The sequence below is a fragment of the Geotrypetes seraphini genome, chromosome 17, assembly GCF_902459505.1.
Source record: "Geotrypetes seraphini chromosome 17, aGeoSer1.1, whole genome shotgun sequence".
NCBI lineage: Eukaryota > Metazoa > Chordata > Amphibia > Gymnophiona > Dermophiidae > Geotrypetes > Geotrypetes seraphini.
Window position 1 is genome coordinate 47,366,582 of NC_047100.1, and position 22,861 is coordinate 47,389,442.

General features: G+C 46.3%; 1 protein-coding gene across 8 annotated transcripts in view; it reads right to left on the bottom strand.

Moving 5' to 3' along the window:
• Positions 1–22,861, bottom strand: part of UBA7 (ubiquitin like modifier activating enzyme 7) — a 271,137-nt gene that overhangs the window by 144,163 nt on the left and 104,113 nt on the right. For all 8 annotated transcript variants that reach the window (XM_033926348.1, XM_033926355.1, XM_033926349.1 and 5 more), the window contains 2 exons: positions 17,517–17,712; positions 1,403–1,477 (listed from right to left, as the gene is read on the bottom strand). In XM_033926348.1, the coding sequence (XP_033782239.1) occupies positions 1,403–1,477; positions 17,517–17,712 (271 nt within the window). The remainder of the gene's footprint in view (positions 1–1,402; positions 1,478–17,516; positions 17,713–22,861) is intronic.

The window sequence follows — 22,861 nt, forward strand, 5'->3', positions numbered from 1 at the left end:
TATACCTGGAGACTATATCATTTTAATTTAATGTTCCCCAAGTGAATGAATTGTTCCCCCAGCTAGTTTTCTTATTTTTTCATTCAAGACCTCAGCAACACCACTCCACCGCTCAAATCACTTTCATAGCGGCAAGCTTTATGTGTTTGATCGTCAGTGGCCCATAGGCTTATTATATAGATTTAATCTTTGTTTATTTCCAAATCTATATTCTATTCACATCCTATTTATAAGATGTTTTCAAAGCTTATTTCTTTTTACATTATATCTTAAGATATGTGATTTGTATAATGTAAAAAGAAATAATGTATAATGTAAAAGTAAAAAGAAATAAGCTTGGAAAACATCTTATAAATAGGATGTGAATAGAATATAGATTTGGATTAAATCTTAATAAATAAACAAAGATTAAATCTATATTAAGTGTATGGGCGAGTGACGATCAAACACATAAAGCTTGCCGCTATAAAAGTGATTTGAGCAGTGGAGTAAATGAAAAAAATAAGAAAAACACATATATAAGAAAAATAGCCGGAACAATTCATTCACCTAAGAATAGTCTTACTGGGTCCGACCAATCAAACCCAGTAGCCCATTCTCATGATGGCCAATCCAGGTCACTTGTACCTGGCCAAAACCCAAAGAGTAGCAAGATTCCGTGCTACCGATCCATGTCTTTCTCAATAGCAGACTATGGACTTTTCCTCCAGGAATTTGTCCAAACCTTTTTTAAAACTAGCTCCGCTCTCCGCTCTTACCACAACCTCTTTGGCAATGCGTTCCAGAGCTTAACTATTCTCTGAGTGAAAAAATATTTCTTCCTTTTGGTTTTAAAAGTATTTCCCTGTAACTTCATCGAGTGTCCCCTAGTCTTTGTCATTTTTGACGGAGTGAAAAATCGATCCACTTGTACCTGTTCTACTCCACTCAGGATTTTGTAGACTTCAATCATATCTCCCCTCAGCCGTCTCTTTTCCAAGCTGAAGAGCCCTAACTGTTTTTGTATTTCTTTAAAGATCCTGGTTGCTACCCATCGGGTCTTTTATACAGGTACGTGTTTGTTTCTTTCTAATACTCTAGTTCCATTTGAACTGTCTAGGCTTCAGCATTTGGAATATCAATATCTCCCGACTATTCCTTCGCACCATGAAGAGAGACTGTTTTGTGCTCGTTGCTCTTGCTTTAATGTGGTCATCCGTGACATGGAATGGCCTGCCCATCTTTCTTAGACAAAGAAATGCTAAGAAATTTAAATCTTGAAAGCCTTTTTTTCAGGCTTTCCCTAATGATGCTTAAAGGTAGGTGTATGTGTATATTGGTACTATTAGCAGCTTTTGGTAAATAATGTAAATTTCTGCAATCAAGAGCCAGATTTTTAATAAAAGTACTAGCTTGCACTCACATTACAACTGTCAAACTGTAAGGGATGAGGGCATCTTTTGTCTCCATACCAGAAGGGAACACCTGAGCTGGTCGTCTGCAAAGAACAGAAAAAGAATTTGTCAGTATTTGAAGTAAGGTTAAGGCAAGAACAAAATGACTGAACTAGACTTCCAATTCTATATTAAAGCAACTTGGGAAAACAACTGGGGAGATGCCGATGGCTCAGTCTCCACAATGAGGAGGAGCAATGGGCTCTAAAGATGGGTGCATGTTGCTTAGTCTCCAGAGTGAAAAGGAAACGGAACTCTCTAGAGCTGTGACTACACAAACATTATGACTGAACACAAACAGGTTTATTTGTGTTCAGTGGTTTTTACCATTAATCATTCTCGGCTATTTTTTTGCTCCCACCTGCTAACTTTAAACTTGTGCGAAAGTTTTTTGCCTACGATGCTTGGTTGGAAGAGCGTGGGTCCACCTCTCCGTTTGTCTGAGGCTTTTCTTTCGCTTAAGTAATAAGCTAGCTTTCTTGGCTTGTGTGGTGCTTTTGTCTTGGAGTGATATTTTTGGATTACACTTCCCTCCATTCCTCCCTGTTTTTTGTGGTTCTATACATTACGACTAGGCCTCCATAGTGAGGAGGAACAATGGGCTTTGTAGATGAATACATGAGGTGTGTATACGTTATACCTAGGCCTCCGTTGTAAAAAGGAGCAATGGACTCACTACAGGTATGCATACATGACTAACCCCCGTCTTCTACGAAACTGCGCTAGCGGTTTTTAGTGTAGAGAGAGCACAGAGAGCCGCGCTGAATGGCCCGCGCTGCTCCTGATGCTCATTGAGTTCCTATGAGCGTCAGGAGCAGCGCGGACCATTCAGCGTGGCTCCCTGCGTTAGAAACTGCCAGTGCAGTTTCGTAGAAGAGGGGGGTAAGTCTTCATGCTGAGGAAGAGATATGGTAACATAGTAAATGATGGCAGATAAAGAGCCGAATGGTCTGATTTACCGTATTTTCACGCAGATAACGCGCACCCGTGTATAACGCGCACACGGGTATAGCGCGCAGAAACCACAATATTATGTATAAAAACTTTTGTATACCGCGCTCACGGGTATAACGCGCATGCTGCCCGACTGTCCTTTCGCCCGCCCCGATTCTCCTCTGGCCACCCCGACTCTCCTTTCGCCCGCCCCGACTCTCCTCTGGCCACCCCGACTCTCCTTTCGCCCTCCCCGACGCTCCGTGCGCTGTCCCGACTCTCCGTTTACCCGCCCTGCCCTGCCCCCCCCCCCCGGCAGGACCACTCGCACCCCCACCCCGAAGGACCGCCGACTCCCCGACAATATCGGGCCAGAAGGGAGCCCAAACCCTCCTGGCCACGGCGACCCCCTACCCCCACCCCGCACTACATTACGGGCAGGAGGGATCCCAGGCCCTCCTGCCCTCGACGCAAACCCCCCTCCCTCCCTCCAACGACCGCCCCCCCACGAACCTCCGACCGCCCCCCCAGCCGACCCGCGACCCCCCTGGCCGACCCCCACGACACCCTCACCCCCCTTCCCCGTACCTTTGCTAGTTGGCCGGACAGACGGGAGCCAAACCCGCCTGTCCGGCAGGCAGCCAACGACGGAATGAGGCCGGATTGGCCCATCCGTCCCAAAGCTCCGCCTACTGGTGGGGCCTAAGGCGCGTGGGCCAATCAGAATAGGCCCTGGAGCCTTAGGTCCCACCTGGGGACGTGGCCTGAGGCACATGGTCGGGTTGGGCCCATGTGCCTCAGGCCACGCCCCCAGGTGGGACCTAAGGCTCCAGGGCCTATTCTGATTGGCCCACGCGCCTTAGGCCCCACCAGTAGGCGGAGCTTTGGGACGGATGGGCCAATCCGGCCTCATTCCGTCGTTGGCTGCCTGCCGGACAGGCGGGTTTGGCTCCCGTCTGTCCGGCCAACTAGCAAAGGTACGGGGAAGGGGGGTGGGGGTGTCGTGGGGGTCGGCCAGGGGGGTCGCGGGTCGGCTGGGGGGGCGGTCGGAGGTTCTTGGGGGGGGCAGTCGTTGGAGGGAGGGAGGGGGGTTTGCGTCGAGGGCAGGAGGGCCTGGGATCCCTCCTGCCCGTAATGTAGTGCGGGGTGGGGGTAGGGGGTCGCCGTGGCCAGGAGGGTTTGGGCTCCCTCCTGGCCCGATATTGTCGGGGAGTCGGCCGGGCAAGAGGGCTTGGGCTCCCTCTTGCTCCGATCGCGGGTGCGGGTGGGAGCGCGTGCGAGCGGTCGTTCGGGGTGGGGGTGCGAGCGGTCCTGCTGGGGGGGGTGAATCGGGCGTCGGGCGGGGTGGGAACTATGTAGAAAAACTTTTGTATACCGCGCTCACGCGTATAACGCGCGAGGGGTATGCGCGGTAGGTAAAAACGCGTATAACGCGCGCGTTATATGCGTGAAAATATGGTAATTTAAATGTCCTTTTTCCTATATATTTCTGGTCTAGAAACCCAGAGCTCTGCCCAGTATTGTGCTTAGGATCCATCTACTGAAGTCTCCGTCAAAGCTCACTACAGCCCATCTAAACCATCCAAGCCATCGAAGCCCTCCCCAGTCCATTCTCAACTGAATGGCCATATACAGGACACAGACCGTACAAGTCTGCTCAGTACTGGCCTTAGTTCTTCAATATATACCATTATTTTCTGATTAGAGATCCTCTATGTTCATTCCACTTTTTTTTTTTTTTAAACTCTGTCACTGTTTTCCTCTCCACCACTTCCTATGGGAGCACATTCCAGACATCAACTACCTTTTCCGTAAAGAAGAATTTCCTAACATTACTCTTGAGTCTACCACTCCTTAACCTCAAATTATGCTCTCTGGTTTTACCATTTTCTTTTCTCTGAAAAAGATTTGGTTCCACGTCAATATCTTTCAAATATCTGAACGTCTGAATCATATCTCCCCTGTCCCCAGTCCCTCCTTTCCTCTAAGGTATAAATATTCAGGGCTTCCAGGCTCTCCTCATATGTCTTCTGGCGCAAACCTCCTATCATTTTCGTCACCCTCCTCTGGACCGCTTCAAGTCTTTTTGTGTCCTTCGCCAGATACGGTCTCCAAAATTGAACACAATACTCCAAGTGGGGCCTCACCATTGATCTGTACAGGGGCATCAACACCTTCTTTCTTCTACTGGTTAAGCCTCGCTCTATACAGCCTTCTGGCAACAGCCACAGCCCTGTCACACTATTTCTTTACCTTTAGATCTTCGGATACTATCATCCCAAAGTCCATCTCCCCATCCGTGCATATCAGCCTCTCACCTCCCAGCACATACGGCTCCTTCCGATTTCTAATCCCCAAATGCATAACTCTACATTGAATTTTAGTTGCCAGATATTAGACCATTCCTCTAACTTTTGCAGATCCTTTTTCATATGGGTTGTGCATCTGCACATAGAGAGACTGTGGGTCTCTCTCTTCTGGACATAATTTGATTATTTCTGTTGAACATCAACCTATAGAATAATAATAATAATAATATAACAGTTTATATTCCGCAGGACCATGAAGTTCTATGCAGTTTACAATAATTAAAAGATGCTACAAATTGAGTGGATTTAACAAAGTTAAAAATTAGTGATTAACAGCTCTAGGGATCAGTTATTGTGGGATGAGGTTAGTTGCCTTTAGGAACAGATATGTTTTTAGGCGTTTCCTAAATTCCCCATAAGTAGTAGACGTAAGCAATTGTTCTAGATCTTTACCCCATAATGCTGTCTGGTGTGAGAGGAGATGTTGATGATGTCTTTTGAATTTACATCCTCTAACCAGAGGGAAACAAAATTTAAATGTGAGCTTCTCTTATGTCTGTTGGCTAAGAGAAAAGGTCAGTTATGTATTTAGGGGCTAAACCAAATAGTACCTTGAAACAGAAACAACTAAACTTGAACTTTACACAACCCTCCATCGGTAGCCAATGCAAAAAGTCGGTAGGAAGTTGTAACATGGTCGAACTTCTTCAACCCGAGGATAAGTTCCATAAACAACAGCCTAGCATCTAGGAAAATTATTTTCTGACTATTCTGAAACTTGGTATAAGACCAGAATCAGTTAACCGATGTTTATGAATCTGAACTATTTGGGTTCTTTGACATAACTGAATTAGGAAGATGATCTCTACTGGTCATATATGAACTTTTCTTTGGCTATTTCATGCTTATATTCTCAAAGGCATTTATATGTATCAGCCCCTGGAGTCTCCTATGAGCTTCTATGATTGTGCCCTACAGATGGACATTACCATAGTGGAGATAATTCAAAGGAAGGCCATAAAAAGTTGAAACCTGTACAATAAACCATACACTGAGACACTGAAAGGTCTACTCTAGAGAAATAAAGATGGAAGGGGAGATATGCTGGAAACATTCAAATTATCATGTGGGCTTCAAATAAGGAAATCCCAAAAAGAAACTGCAAGACTGATGCCTGGAATGCGCTCCCGAGAGAGGTGGTGAAGAGGAAAACGGTGACTGAGTTCAAAGAAGCGTGGGATGAACACAGAAGATCTAGAATCAGAAAATAATATTAAATATTGAACTAAGGCCAGTACTGGGCAGACTTGCACGGTCTGTGTCTGTATATGGCCGTTTGGCGGAGAGAGCTTCAATGGCTGGGAGGGTTTAGATGGGATGGAGTAGGTTTTGACAGAGATTTCGGCAGTTGGAACCTAAGCACAGTTTCGGGTAGAGCGTCTGGATTCTTGCACAGAAATAGCTAAGAAGAAAAAATTTAAAATTTTTTTTAAAATTGAATCAGGTTGGGCAGACTAGATGGACCATTTGGGTCTTTATCTGCCATCATCTACTATGTTACTATGTATCGGATGCAGGAACTTTATTCAATATGGAACCAGAAAGAAATATTTCCATGCAATAAAATTCTCAACAAGAAGGATTCATCACATGACACTGAGGGGATGAAAGCACATAAAGAACGTGAGAAAGTACTTTGTCATTGAGAGTGTAATGGATACTGTCAGGAAAGGTTATAAGAACTAAAGCAATGACAGAGCTGGAGCACCCATGGGAGAGAGTAAGAAGGCTTCTGATAGCACGGTAGAAAGATAGAAATGAGCAGATTGAATAGACTAGGCGATCCTTTTCGCCTGAAATTTTCCATGTTTCAGTATGACATAAAATATAGAGTATAGGATCCGGTGAAGAGAGAGAGAAAAAGGGAAAGACACAGACAGCAGAAGAGGGACAATCAAAAGTCAAAGGGAGATAGAAAGCTGGAAAGGAAAAGTGAAGGAAAGAGGTAAGGGTTAGAAAGAGAAATGAAAAAGAGGGAAGAGAATGAGACAAGAAGAAAAAGAGAGATAAGAAAAGAATGAGAACGAAAAACAGAAAATGACAGGAGATAAAGACAGTAAGGCCCATCCAGTCTAGTATCTCTTCCTCTCATACAGAATCCCCTGTCCTTGTCCCATGCTTTCTTTCATTCACATACAGTCGTCGTCTCCACCACCTCCACTGTGAGGCTGTTCTTCACATTAGACAATGACATAGGAACAAATTTTCCCCATTCCCGTGGGAACCCATTTTCCCATCCTGGCGAGTTCTTTTCCTGTCCCTGCCCCATTCCTGCAAGCAAGCTCTGTCCTCATCTGCACAAGCCTCAAACAGTTTAAAATCATAAGTGTTTGAGGCTTGTGCAATTAAGACAGAGCTTACAGGAATGGGGCAGGAACATGGGCAGCGACAAGACTCGCAGGGACAGCATGGGGAAAAATTTGTTCCCGTGTCATTCTCTACTTCACATACACAAGTCTTTCTGGAAGTAAATACTTCCTTAGATTACCCCCAAGTCTATCCCCTTTCGCCTTCATTCTATGCCTTCACATTCTACGTATTCCTGCCACAGAATTATTTAAACTCATATCTCCCCTCTCCTGCCTCACTTCCCAGAACACATATTGTGAACTTTAAGTCTGTATTCATATGCTTTATGATGAAGGCCACTAACCATTTTAGTAGCAGCCCTCTGGATCAATGTCATCCTGTTTATATCCTTTTGAAGTTATGATCTCTAGAACTGTGCACAGTACTCTAAATGATATCTCACCAGAGGCACAGAGACGCTATCACTTCTTTTTTCCTATTGGCCATTCCTCTCGCTGTACATTCAAGCATCCTTTTGTTTTTTTGCCTTCATCTTTTCTTCCTGTTTGGCCACCTTAGGATCATTAGTTGCAATCATTCCCAGGTCTCACTCCACCTTTCATGCACAGAAGTACTTAATCCACATCCAATGTGTTTTAGCAAATTGGTAGCCCTAGACTTGTCAGTATATGCTTTTAACGGACACGCATGATATGTACCTTTAACATACGCACTTTTAACAGAAAAGCACAGTTACTTACCGTAACAGGTGTTATCCAGGGACAGCAGGCAGATATTCTTGACTGATGGGTGACGGCACCGACGGAGCCCCGGTACGGACAATTTTAGAGTGATTGCACTCTAAGAACTTTTTAGAAAGTTCTAGCTCGGCCGCACCGCGCACGCGCGAGTGCCTTCCCGCCCGACAGAGGCGCGCGGTCCCTCAGTTAGTATAAGCCAGCTAAGAAGCCAACCCGGGGAGGTGGGAGGGACGCAAGAATATCTGCCTGCTGTCCCTGGATAACACCTGTTACGGTAAGTAACTGTGCTTTATCCCAGGACAAGCAGGCAGCTATTCTTGACTGATGGGTGACCTCCAAGCTAACAAAAAGAGGGATGGAGGGAAGGTTGGCCATTAAGAAAACAAATTTTGCAAAACAGATTGGCCGAAGTGACCATCCCTTCTGGAGAATGCATCCAGACAATAATGAGATGTAAAAGTGTGAACTGAGGACCAAGTAGCAGCTTTGCAGATTTCCTCAATAGGAGTGGAACGGAGGAAAGCTACAGATGCTGCCATTGCTCTGACTCTATGGGCCGTGACAGAACCTTCCAGTGTCAGTCCGGTCTGAGCATAACAGAATGAAATGCACGCTGCTAGCCAATTAGACAACGTACGTTTAGAAACAGGACGTCCCAATTTATTCGGATCAAAGGACAGAAAAAGCTGGGGAACTGATCTGTGGGGTTTCGTACGCTCCAGATAGTAAGCAAGAGCCCTTTTACAATCCAAAGTATGCAGAGCTTGTTCCCCAGAATGAGAATGAGGTTTTGGAAAGAAAACCGGTAGAACAATGGATTGGTTGAGATGAAATTCAGAAACAACCTTGGGGAGAAACTTTGGATGTGTACGCAGAACCACCTTGTCATGGTGAAAAACCGTAAAAGGTGGATCTGCAACCAGTGCATGAAGCTCACTGACTCTCCTGGCAGAGGTAAGAGCAATAAGGAAAAGTACTTTCCAAGTGAGAAATTTGAAAGGAGAAGTAGCTAAAGGTTCAAATGGAGGTTTCATTAAAGCTGAAAGAACCACATTGAGATCCCAGATAACCGGAGGGGCTTTAAGAGGTGGTTTCACATTGAAAAGCCCACGCATGAACCTGGACACCAGGGGATGAGCTGAAAGAAGTTTTCCATGGACTGGCTCATGAAAAGCTGCAATGGCACTGAGGTGGACCCTGATGGAAGAGGACTTCAGGCCAGAGTCAGACAAAGAAAGAAGATAATCCAACAACGTCTCCACTGCTAGGGAAGTGGGATCAAGATGATGAAGAAGACACCAGGAAGAAAATCTCGTCCACTTTTGATGGTAACATTGTAGAGTGGCTGGTTTCCTGGAGGCATCCAGAATGGAACGAACGGGCTGAGACAAAAGAGTATCAGTCGAGTTCAGCCCGAGAGATACCAAGCCATCAGGTGTAGAGACTGGAGGTTGGGATGCAGAAGGGTTCCCTGCTGTTGCGTAAGCAGAGAAGGAAACAGAGGAAGAAGAAAAGGTTCCCTGGAACTGAGTTGAAGTAGAAGGGAGAACCAATGTTGCCTGGGCCACCTCGGAGCAATCAGAATCATGGTGGCTCGTTCCCTCTTGAGCTTGAACAAGGTTCTCAACATGAGAGGCAGAGGAGGGAAGGCGTACAGGAACAGATTCGACCAGTCGAGGAGAAAAGCATCTGCTGTTAGACGGTGTGGAGAGTAAAGTCTGGAGCAGAATAGGGGCAGCTGATGATTGTGAGGAGCTGCAAAGAGGTCTATCTGAGGAGTGCCCCATTGATCGAAGATAGACTGCAGAGTCACGGGATCGAGTGTCCACTCGTGAGGTTGGAGAATTCTGCTGAGTTTGTCCGCTAAGGAATTCTGTTTCCCCTGAATGTATATAGCTTTCAGGAAGAGATGGTGATCTATGGCCCAAGTCCAGATCTTCTGGGCTTCCTGGCATAAAAGGCGAGAGCCTGTCCCACCCTGTTTGTTGATGTAGTACATCGCAACCTGATTGTCTGTGCACAACAGAAGGACCTGAGGAAAGAGAAGGTGTTGGAAGGCCTTGAGGGCGTAAAACATCGCTCTGAGTTCCAGGAAATTGATTTGATGCTTCCTTTCCTGGGCTGACCAAAGACCTTGAGTCTGGAACTCGTTCAAGTGAGCTCCCCATGCGTACAGAGAGGCGTCGGTGGTGATGACTAGTTGATGAGGAGGCTGATGGAACAGAAGACCTCTGGATAGATTTGAGGATACCAACCACCATTGAAGAGACTGACGAAGAGATGATGTCACAGATATGTGTCGTGAGCAAGGATCCGACGCTTGGGACCACTGGGTAGCAAGGGTCCATTGAGGAGTGCGCAGGTGAAGACGGGCATGAGGTGTGACATGAACTGTGGATGCCATGTGCCCCAAGAGTACCATCATTTGTCTTGCTGAGATGGACGGCAGAGGAAGCACCTGGTGACATAGAGACTGAAGAGTCTGGAGACGATTGGATGGTAGGAAAGCTCTCATGAGGAGTGTATCCAGGATCGCTCCAATGAATTGAAGTCTCTGAGTGGGAATGATATGAGATTTGGGTAGATTGATCTCGAATCCCAGAAGTTGTAGAAACTGGATGGTTTGGTTGGTGGCCAGAAGGACCGCTTGGGCAGAAGTGTCTTTGATCAACCAATCGTCCAGGTAGGGAAATACATGCAGGTGGTGAGAGCGTAGAAAAGCCGCCACCACAATGAGACATTTGGTGAATACCCTTGGAGATGAGGCAAGACCGAAGGGCAGCACCTTGTACTGGTAATGACAATGATTGATCATGAATCGGAGATATGGTCTTGAGGTTACATTGATCGGTATGTGAGTGTAAGCCTCTTTGAGATCGAGGGAGCATAGCCAGTCGTTTTGATTTAGAAGGGGATAAAGGATGGCTAAAGAAAGCATCTTGAATTTTTCTTTTACTAGATGAATGTTGAGATCGCGAAGATCCAGGATGGGTCTGAGATCTCCTGTCTTTTTGGGAACTAGAAAGTAACGGGAGTAGAATCCCTACCCCTTTTGATCTAGAGGCACTTCCTCTATAGCGTTCAGAAGGAGGAGGGATTGGACCTCCTGAATAAGGAGGGCTGATTGAGGACTGTTCAAAGCAGACTCTTTTGGCAGGCTTTGAGGTGGGAGAGTCTGAAAGTTGAGAGAGTAGCCGTGGCGGATGATGTTGAGGACCCATTGGTCCGAAGTGATTACTTCCCACCGGCTGAGGAACAGAGAAAGTCGACCTCCTATTGGTTGAGGCAGGAGAGCAGGAATAGGGATACTGGCTATACTGTGGAGAATGAAGTCAAAAGGGCTGTGACTTCTGCTGAGGAGGTTGTTTTACAGCTTGTTGCTGTTGCTGTTGTCTGGGAGGCTGACGTTGCTGTTGCCTCTGACGCCTAGGTTGTTGAGCAGTGGTAGGCAATGGACGGGCTGTGAAACGGCGTTGATAGGCCGATTGCTGCCTGTATGGTCTTGGCGGAGGAGGCTTCTTTTTATTCTTGAGCAGGGTATCCCAGCGCGTCTCATGAGCAGAGAGCTTTTGTGTGGTTGAGTCCATGGAATCCCCAAAGAGCTCATCCCCTAGACATGGGGCATTGGCTAACCGATCTTGATGGTTAACATCAAGCTCGGATACCCGAAGCCAGGCCAAACGACGCATAGCTACTGACATTGCTGTCGCTCTGGACGTAAGTTCAAAAGTGTCATATATGGATCTCACCATAAACTTACGCAATTGGAGAAGAGACGACAAGCATGAATGAAAAGTGGAATGTTTTCGTGAAGGAAGATATTTCTCGAAAGAAGCCATGGTGGTAAGGAGATGCTTTAAATAAAAAGAAAAATGAAAAGCATAATTACTAGCTCTATTAGCTAACATAGCATTTTGGTAGAGCCTCTTACCAAATTTATCCATGGCCCTTCCTTCTCTGCCAGGAGGGACAGATGCATATACACTGGCTCCTGAAGTCTTTTTAAGGGTGGATTCGACAAATAAGGATTCATGTGGTAGTTGAGGTTTGTCGAACCCAGGAATGGGAATTACCTTATATAGAGAATCCAGTTTACGTGGGGCCCCTGGGACAGTTAAAGGAGTCTCTAAATTCTTATAGAAAGTTTCCCTTAAGATGTCATGAAGGGGAAGTTTCAAAAATTCCTTTGGAGGCTGATCAAAATCAAGGGCATCCAAAAAAGCTTTAGACTTTTTGGATTCAGCCTCCAAAGGAATGGACAAGGACTCACACATCTCTTTCAAAAAACTAGAGAAAGAGGAAGTGGCCTGTTTGGAGGATGGGTCAGGGACAGCCGAATCCTCCTCCTCTGAGGAACATTCTCCTTCAGAAAGAAAGGGTTCCTCTGAGTCTCCCCACAGATCAGGGTCCCTTACATGGGAAGAATGGTCCCGAGACTCAGGTGTCGACGTTTGCATGTGTCGGGTTTTGCGCATCGACTTACCCGACCTCATCGATACCGTGTCCGGAGAAGTTAACGGACGCACCGGTGCCGAAGTCTGCACCGATTGATGGTGAGCTCTCGGCTCCGGTGCAAGAACTGGCATCGATACCGAGGAGGTTAGGTGAGGCAGTACCGAAACAGTGGAAGCGGTTAATACGGGTTCCACAATCGGTACCGATACAGGTTGTTCAGCAACCGGTACCGATGGCTCGGTGCGAACTGGCACCGGAAGATTCGGTGTCATGATAGCAGGAAGGAGTCGTTCTAATTGCTCCTTAAGCTGCACCTGAAGGATGGCCGTAATGCGGTCATCGAGGGATGGCACCGGTACCGCTTTTTTCTTCTGCGGTACCTGCGGTGCCGCTCGACGCCCCGGAGATGAGGAGCCCGATGTCGAGGGACTCACCTCTATAGGGGCGGAGCGCTTCCGCTGGCGTCGAACCGGCGGCAGGATTGGGCTCACTGCACTCGAGGCCGGAAGACGTTCCAGTGGGGAAGGCTTCTTAGCCGGCTTACCTGACTGTTGGGATGCCGGTGTGGAATCACGCGGCGTCGAAGACGAGGGTGCCGACTGAATCGGTGCCGAAGCCGGAGTCGAAGGAACGGGGTCGGACATCTCGGCACCGAACAACAATCGCTGTTGAATTAAGCGATTTTTTAATGTTCGTTTTTTCAAAGTAGCACAGCGGGTGCAAGAAGAGGCCTGATGCTCAGGACCCAAACACTGTAAACACCAGTTGTGTGGGTCCGTGAGAGATATAGGCCTAGCACACCGCTGGCACTTTTTAAAACCCGGTTGAGGGGGCATGAAAGGAAAAACGGCTTCCGCCAAATCGAAGGCCGAGGCTTCGATGGTGGCAGAAGGCCCCGCCGGGGAAATACCGAAAATTGAAGAAAAAAATGAAAGATTTTTTTTTTTTTTTTTTTACAAAATGAAAGAAAGAAAAAAGGCAAATTAAGCCAAACGTTTACGCGAGCGGGAAGGCAAGTTATGAAAAAATTTCAACAGCCGTTGAAAACGCGTCTTCTTAGCTCCGCGGAAACTAAGAAACTGAGGGACCGCGCGCCTCTGTCGGGCGGGAAGGCACTCGCGCGTGCGCGGTGCGGCCGAGCTAGAACTTTCTAAAAAGTTCTTAGAGTGCAATCACTCTAAAATTGTCCGTACCGGGGCTCCGTCGGTGCCGTCACCCATCAGTCAAGAATATGCTGCCTGCTTGTCCTGGGATAACATATATTATATGGTCCCCAACCCCATTAAAGTACCGTATTTTTCGCTCCATAAGATGCACCTGACCATAAGACGCACCCTAGATTTAGAGGAGGAAAAACCAAGAAAAAAATATTCTGAAACAAATTGTGCCTCTGAACCCAGCCCCCTAGAAAAATAGACAAATATACTGCAGAAGACAGGTTTTGATGACTAAATTGAAATCTTACCTTTGTTGTCTGGTGATTTCTGGTTGCACTAGATAGTTCTTTCTTTCCTGCCTTACTTCCTCAGGCCCAACAATTGTCTCTTTCTATTCCCTCCCTCCCTCCTTCCTATGTCCGAGTTTGTGCCCCCTCCCCCTCACTGCCTTCCAGACTTTGTCCTTCTTCCCTCCCGTACCGAAGCCTGCCTGCCTTCCTCCCTCCCTCCCTGCCACACCTAAGTCTGTCTCCCTCTGCACTGAAGCCTGCCTGCCTTTCTCCCTGCCGCGCCGATTCCTCCCGCTGCTCACCCACTACTTCTGCAACTTCACAAAGGGAAGGGCCGGTAGTGTGTAATCTGGCCCACAAGCCTTCCCCCGACGCCAATTCTGACGTTGGAGATAAGGTCCAGGCCTTGTGTTTGACATGTGTGGCTTACATTCATATAGTCCTTTAAGGCCTTCCATTCTAAGTTTGAACCTCAGGCAATGAAGGGTTAACTGACTTGCTCAAGGTCACATGGAGCAGCTGCAGGATTTGAACCTGATTTTCCTTGTTAGCCAGATCGTCTGACCATTAAGCTCCTTCTTTATGCCTTTTCCCATTATTCTTGTCCTTTTTGCCTTTGAATGCTTTCTTTTATTTTTCTACTTTGCAGAGCTGGAAGTTACCCCAGTTCCAGGAGGAAGACAGTTTGGCCAGTCCTCTTTCAACTTAATCTCAAAACAGGGAGGTGCTTGTAAGCCCCGATTTTACCTACTGAAATTAGTGCTGCAAACTGCATCATACATCATGTTGCAGTTGTCAAAAATCGAGGACCGATCCAAAATCTTCCCCCTGAACTGCATTCACTCTGCAGCTCTGGTTTCATGCATTCCTTTAAACTCACATATAGTAAACTGTCCCATCCAGTAAGGGTTCTTGAATCAGAATCTGACAGAAATAGAAACAGGAAGCCACTAAGACAGTCCAAGAAAAAGAGATAGTAAGAAAGGTGGTGGAGGATGGAGAAAAACAGAGCGTTGTGGGGGCTGGGCAGGGTGCCACGATCTCTGTTCAGCCTGCTTTTAATTAATACTCCTCAGTGTTGGCAGACCAAGCAGGACACTTTTTATTTTCTGGCAGAAAGGGTCTCTCTCCTCCAGTCTGCAGGATTGATATGAGAGGTGAATATTCTAGAGTTTATCGTTCCGAACAGGAAGCAGAGGAGACAAAGCAGTTTTTGGCATGTAGAAAGCACATAAAACTGACAGCAGCTAAGACAAACTCCAGTTCCTTGGAAATACAGGTAGAGACCAAATCACCTATAGGAGCACGGGCACGGGGATTCAGGGCCCGTCACCATTAAGACAGAACGGTTCAGGGGATGAGCACAAGGACATGGAGTCTGTGCCCATTAGAACCTGAGGACTGGGAAAATGGGGACACAGAAACAGAGGGGTTGGTATATAAATGATTTAAGCGGGCAGGAGGGGCTCCTCCCCACTTAAATTACACTCTGTGGGGTCGACCGCCAGTATTCAGCACCACTTAGCCGGGCACTGTTGCTAAATATCAGCATTAACTAGCCATTTCGGTATTGAGTCAGATAAGGGTGTTACGGGGGAGGGGGGGAGGGAGTCGGGGAGGAGCTGGCAGTTATGTGGGTGCTGCTAATATTTAGTGCTGGTGCCTGCATAACTAAGATGGCATAGGGCAACACAAAAAGCAGTCCTAACTATGCATACTTAGCTACACAGACACCAGCACTGAATACTGTCCTGTGTGTTGATCCCCTCTCAATCTCACCCAACCCTCCTCCCATCCCCTCCCTCCCCCCCCAAAAAAAAAAAAAATCTAGAAAACTCTCCCTTACAATACCTCCCTGGAAGTAGATGCTGACCAAATTTTGATTTTGCTTTGGTGCCAAAATACAATCCAACACAACATTTATTTAAATACTGCAAATACCTTTTCAAAGGGCTAGATTCATGAAGCAAACCCCTTTGCAACCTGATTTCCCTCTGATCCGATTCACTAACCTCTGTCCCGATCATCCTCCGATCCGCGCATGCAAATGAGGTGGAACGGCATTCAAATGTAGGCAGGCACTACCCAAAAATTGCAACACCGATTGATTGGGCTGACCGATCAGCAGGAAAGGTGGGGCTTTCCGACTGTATTTCCTACTCTCTACCACGACTTTCCAGCTCCCTTCTCCTGCTCTCTCTGCCCTGAGCGCCACCCTGATTCTTCCCCGAATCTCCTGCTCTCTCTGCCCTGAGCGCTGCCCTGCTTCTGCCGCGACTCTCCTGCGCTCTCTGCCCCGACTTTCAAGCTCTCTGCCCCCGAATCTCTTGCTCTCTCTGCCCCGAATGCTGCCCTGCTTCTGCCCCAGCCTTCCTCCGCAGTGCGAGCCTGTGGTTTAAACTCAGGCTCGCAAAAGTTAAAAAACTTAAAAGTTAAGAGTAAAAAAAAAGAAAAGAAAGGTAGCTGCTCTTTAAGCATGTGCAGACCATCTTCAGATGGCTTGCGTTTGTTCAGGATCACTATAGAGCGATCCAGGCGCTCAGTTGGGGGTGTAATTCCGATCACCCTCATTTGCATGAGGGCAATTTGTGAATCAGTCCCCTGGACATGGATCAGATCCAATCTGGGCCCTTAGTGAATCTGGGCCAAAGTTCACTGCAGTTAACAAATGATAAGAAATGGAGGCAGTATCAAGAATTATAAAATTAAAATCCACAGATAGATGCATTATGGTTAATGTGACCGTTTATTTTTTTTTACACAAAACGGGACAGAAACTTCCCCCCCTTCCCCCCCCCGGTACCTTTTTTTAATCCCGGCGGCTGCCTCCTGTTCTGATGTCTTCCAGCAGCAGTAGAGCGGCGCTCACTGAATGTCTGCCATCAGTTCTCAGTGAAACAGAGAAAAGGCTCCTTACACAAGAGGGCCTGCAATTCTGAGATCCTTCTTGCTGAGTCTATGGCAACCAAAAACAGACTTAACCATAAGGTCTAGCAGGGAAGCTTCCAAAAGAGGCTCGTATGGAGCATGGGCCAGGCCCTTCTAGACCACATTGAGGTCCCAAAATGGGAATGGTCTGCGCAATGGGGGTCTCAGTTTGAGCACCCCTCTCAAAAACCAAGTGACATACGGGTGGGACGCCAGAGACTCTGAGGCCGAAAGTACGAGATACTGGCTATCTGCATTTTGAGACGCGAAACCACAAGGCCCTTTTCAAGACTGGCCTGCAGGAGAGCAAGGATCACCGGAACAGGAGCCCTCTCCAGCTCTACCTGCTCCTTGGCGCACCATAACTGGAAAGTCTTCCAGGTCTTAGTGTAAGCTGCAACCGTTGCAGGCCTCTTTGCCCTAAGGAGAGTCATAACAACAACCACCGAATAACTCTTCCAAATCAAGGCCACATGCTCAAGAAGCATGCCATAAGCTTCTCCATCGGAACCAGGCCTTGACTGATAAGCCCCAGATGGAACAGGCAGTTTCAGGAACCTACCTCTCTGCTGATGCACCTGAGAAGGCAACACGTGCAAGTGTGCACACACAAGCGTACTACCACTCCTGATGTATCTGCTCTGTGATGGGGGCAGAAGAATATAGTCTGTGTTTGTGTAGCTTGTACTGCTGCTTCCTCTACTATACCTCTTCTGTGTGTGTGGAATTGAGAAGTAGAGGGTGGAGATATAGTGTAAGCGTGTGCCTGTAAAGCTCAGAGCTGTTACATTGTCTGTTTTTGCATGCATGGAGAACTTCACACTATCAATAGCAATTTCCAGAATCACTAATTTCACTGGGAAACAGAAAGTGTGTACGTTGTGCTAAGTTCTGCTCTCACCTGGTCAGGAGGAAAGATATGCAGAAGCTGCTGGATGTTGTTATGGAAGAGCTCCTGCCAGTGATTTCTAGCCCAGGTGATACAATCCTTCCAGGAGTTAGGCCTCTCTGTCACCAGTCGGCTGTGAATGGTCTCTAGGATTTCCAAGGCCTCAGCATCCATTAGCCTGTCAATTCGGTCCAGAAAACTAGAATCCCTACAAGGGTAAGACAAGGACAATTCACTTCCATCCTTGGGGTACAGCTTTTCCCTGACTCCTATTTCATGTGGAAACACTCTGGGTGCCAGAGAGCCAAGAGTGACCTGAATATCAATTAGATTACACTTCTCCCTCCGTATCCTCGGTTTCCATATCTGTGGATTTGCTTATTTGCAATTTTTCGGCTGCTGATTCTTCCTTCCAAAATTACGTCATGATTAAAGTTCCTACCCAGAAACAGCGCATCATCTCCTCTGTCAACCCAGCACATCATCTGCTCCACCAGCTGCTCTCGCCTCTCACAGCACAGAACTGAAGAAGACAGCGCAGGAAACACAAGTGCCGAGCGCTTTGAAAACGGATGCATCCTTCACGCAGGCCCCCGCCCCGCCTCCTTTCTTTGTGACACGGAGCAGAAGCAGAGCCTGCACGAAGCCCAGCCAGCCCAACCATCGAGATCGAGAGAGAGCTGTTCGCATACTCGGTATCTGGCACACTCCCAGGTACTTTCAGCTGTAGTTATTCGCGGTTTCAGTTGCAAAAACTTTTTGTTTTTCATTTTCGCAGCCATGGTCCGCCGGCATCCCCCATGAATACGGAGGGAGAAGTGTATTGTAATTCACTTTTGATTGGCCAACTATTGAATGCTTACAATTGGTACAAAACACTGCTGTTAAGACTTCTTTATAAGGCTTTTTTCTATGATCAAGTGACTCCCTTGCTCTCTGCTCAACATTGTTCGGCTGTTATATACAGAATAAAAGTTCCAAATCCTGTCGCTTGTACATAAAGCCTTCTATACTAGACAACCAATCTATCTTTCTTCACTGCTCTTTCTTGTTAAGTGTCTTGCTACATTTCTAAGTGATTCAGGATCATTGGTCCAGTTACGAGTACTTTGAGTTACTGCTGTTTATTAGCAAATCCAAAGGCCGTACTAGGAACAAATAATTGCTACTTGTCACTGTTTATGAATACTTAACAACAGATTATTAGCACTGCAGTTATGTCAATTGTTTTTTAATTCTCTGCATAATTGTAAACTGCTTTGTATTTAAAAGCTGAATATCAAGTACCAATAAACATGATTGTTGCAGTTGTAGGTAGAACTGATGGCTTTCTTCAGAGTGAGCTGGAAGGTTCTGCAGTTTGTCTTTATATAGAGTGGGTCCTCAATCCTGATTGGCTGAGGCTTGGGGCGATTGAGGCAGAAAAGTCTGTTGGGAAATTCTGGTGGTTTCAGTTGCAAAAACTTATGAGAACATAAGAAGTGCCCTACTGGGACAAACCGAAGGACCATCAAGCCCAGTATCCTGTTTCCAACAGTGGCCAACCCAGGTCCCAAGTAGTAAAACAGATTTTATGCTACTTATAAACAGTGGATTTCCACAAGCCATCACAATAATGGCCAGATGGATATCAAATATATCACATATATATCAAATCTTAAAAACTGCCTTTATATTAGGAGTGGATGAGTAACTTAATGGTTAGTGCAGTGAGCTAAGAACCTGGGGATCTGGGTTCATTTCCCACTGCAGCTTCTTAATCTTCCTTTGCCCCAGGAAAAACCAGAATATGATGCACTGGGGACAGAAAAAGTACCTGCATATAATAAATGTAAACCACTTTGGTTGTATCAAAGAAAGGCAGTATATTAAATGCATTACCTTTTATATTAAAAATTAGTAATATCATAGAAATATGATGGCAGATAAAGGCCAAATGGCCCATCTTAGAGGCACCTGAGCCAATCATGGCCTTAGGCCCCTCCCTGTGCATCACATGATGCACCGGGGCGGGGCCTAAGGTCCACTGTTCGTGGATTGAGGCCTCCGAAGCAGGAAGGACTGAGCACTCCTCCTGCTCCCAACTTTTACAGGTACAAGGAAGGGGACGGAGAGGGGGCGTCCGATGGTAGGAGGGAGTGGGCTTCCCTCCTGCCATTTGTTTTGGGGTTGATATTTAAAAGCTTTACTATTAGGATTTCATTGCTGACATCAGGTTTCCGCTGATACCAAACTTCTTTCTAGAGATCGGATTCCTAGTACCCCAATCTAGATTTCTACTTAAGACCCAGACATTGGATAAACTATTAAAATCCTCCTTTTTCCTGTCTGTACCATCTCTGAGAACAGCTTACTTGGCCATGTGACAGAGAATAATGTCTGTTTATACTTTTCCTTTAAAGTGGGAGGAAAGAGCCAGCACAAAGCACTCTCATCTCCTCCCCTTAACCTACGCTGCAGGCAACAGAAAATCACGGCAGCTTTCGAAAGAGTGTTGGAATAGTTCAGGCTAAATCACTTTCATGTCTTCTTGCCAGAGCAAACCAGGTGACCTCAGCCCACATGCTGCTACTGCCCAAAGGGTAAGCTTAGCCTTCCTAAACAGGACATCTTATAAACACTGTTGGATGAAGGGAACATCATATTCTGAAGAGTCAGATTTGGAATCTGGAAGGCAGAAGATCCCAGGACAGCTGGGATACAGAGACAATCATGGGGCAGCAATACCACTAAAAGGCATAAATGATGATAAGATAGAAGCAAAAAAATGTCATGAAATAAAGGTTGCTACTTTGTCCAGGTTAACCGGAAGAAGCTTATCCAGTCCTAATTATCTCCCACGTCAGGCACTGATGCCCCTGTATAATACTCTGGTGAGACCTCATTTAGAATATTGTGTCCAATTCTGGAGGCTGCATCTTCAAAAATATATGAAAAAAATGGAGTTGGTCTAGAGCAGGGGTGGGCAACTCCAGTCGGGTTTTCAGGATTTCCCCAATGAATATGCATGAGATCTATTTGTATGCACTGCTTTCAATGCATATTCATTGGGGGAATCCTGAAAACCTGACTGGATTCCGGCACTCGAGGACCGGAATTGCCCACCCCTAGAGGCATAAGGGGACAGACTTAAAGATCTCAATCTGTATACTTTGGAGGAAAGGCGAGATAGGGGAGATATGATAGAGACCTTTAAATACCTAAGTGACTTAAATACGCAGGAATTGAGTCTCCTTCATTTGGAAGAAAGCTCTGGAATGAGAGGGCACAGGATGAAGTCAAGAGGTGATAGGCTCCGGAGTAATCTAAGGAAATACTTTTTTACAGAAAGGGTGGTAGATACATGCAACAGTCTCCCAGAAGAGGTGGTGGAGACAGAGACTGTGTCTGAATTCAAAAGGGCCTGGGATAGGCACGTGGGATCTCTCGGCGAGAGAAAGAGATAATGGTTACTGCAGATGGGCAGACTAGATGGGCCATTTGGCCTTTATCTGCCATCATGTTTCTCTGAATGACATTCCTACATTTAAAACAGCTAGGAACAAATATGTTTTTTCACTCAATGTATAGTTAAACTCTAGAACTCTTTACCAGAGCAAGTGCACAGTTAATGTAACTAGATTTCAGAAATATTTGGAAAAATTCCTGGAGGAAGAATCTACAAACTATTATTATGTTAGACCTTGAGAAAGACACTGCTTGGTTGATAGCATGCAGTCTTCCTCCATTTTTGGGACCCTGCCAGATTCCCATGATTTGGGTTGGCCACTGGGCTAAATGGACCTTTGATCTGATCCAGTAGGGCAACTCTTATGTTCTTATGTATACAACAGGGCAAAATCCTGACTGGATCAGGCATGTTATCAGGTTAGCAGAGATAAACTGGTAATCCTATCCTAAGAGGCCCAGGATATCATGGAAGAGAAGCCCTTCAAAATGCCAGGCTTGACCCAGCTTTCTGTGATCCCCTTTTGAAATGAGGGATGGGAGGGGGGAGGGTTAGGATTTCATGGTCTGATGGCAATGTGCATCGTACCAAAGAGTTCTGGTATAACATTTGTAAAACTTTTGACCTTTTCTGTTGTTTATGTTATGGTGCTTTAAAAAAAAATAAAAATGAAGAGACGTGCTCCTTCAGATACACAAGTACCTAAAGAAAGATATGGCGATACTCGAGAGGGTCCAGAGAAGAGCAACAAAAATGATAAAGGGCATGGAAAACCTCTCATATGCTGAGAGGCTGGAGAAGCTGGGGCTCTTTTCCCTGGAAAAGTGGAGACTTAGAGGGGATATGATAGAAACTTATAAGATCATGAAGGGTATGGTGAAGGTAGAGAGAGACAGATTCTTCAGACTGGCAGGGGCAACAAAAACTAGAGGGCACTCAAAAAAATTGAGGGGAGATAGATTTAGAACAAATGCTAGGAAGTTCTTCTTCACCCAGAGGGTGGTGGACACCTGGAATGCACTTCCAGAAGAGGTGGTTGAGCAGACTACGATTTTGGGTTTCAAAAAGGGATTGGACGAGTTCCTGAAGGGAAAGGGGATCCAGGGGTATAATTAGAGGGTTACTATACAATACAAAACGCTCTTGAGTAATAGATCACTTCAGGTCCTTGACCTGGGGGGCCGCCACGGGAGCGGACTGCTGGACATGATGGTCTGACTCGGCAGAGGCAATGCTTATGTTCTTATGTAAGTTCCATAATAGAAACTGGAAGAAATGGCTCCAGGCCAGCCTGAGCTATTCCTGGTGTTGCTCCATTGCATCTACTAGCTTGCAGCTTGAATGGGCCTTTGGTGGATCATAGCTTCCAACTGAGTCAGGCCCACCCAGTCAGTAGCCATGACGCAGTGAGTAAACTGTGGTGCCAACATCCATACTGCCTATTGTCTACCTAAGTTAACCCTGGGTTCCACCAAAGTATCAGTACTGGTACTAGAGAAGCGCACGAGTAAATGTAATGAAGTTAACCCAAAACTGACTGAAGCCGCCTGATAACCCTATCAGAGAGGTAAAGAATCACAGGATAACAGAGAGAACCACCAGATGGTAGACATAGTACGAGGCATATATAGGGGATCATTTGTCCCATAGTCTTTGGTCAGATTTTAGTGCTATAGAAATAAAAATTAATATATCTGGACTAACAATGCAATATTTGACCAGCTGTTGGGAGCTAAAATGCTCTTCCATCTTGAGCTGAGGAAGGGGGCTTCAAGAACATAAGAATAGCCTTACTGGTCCATTCAGCCCAGTATCCCGTATTCACGGAGGCCAATCCAAGTCACAAGTACCTGGCAAAAACCCAAATAGTAGCAGTAGCTCCTAACTGTGGTCAAAAATGTATTAGATT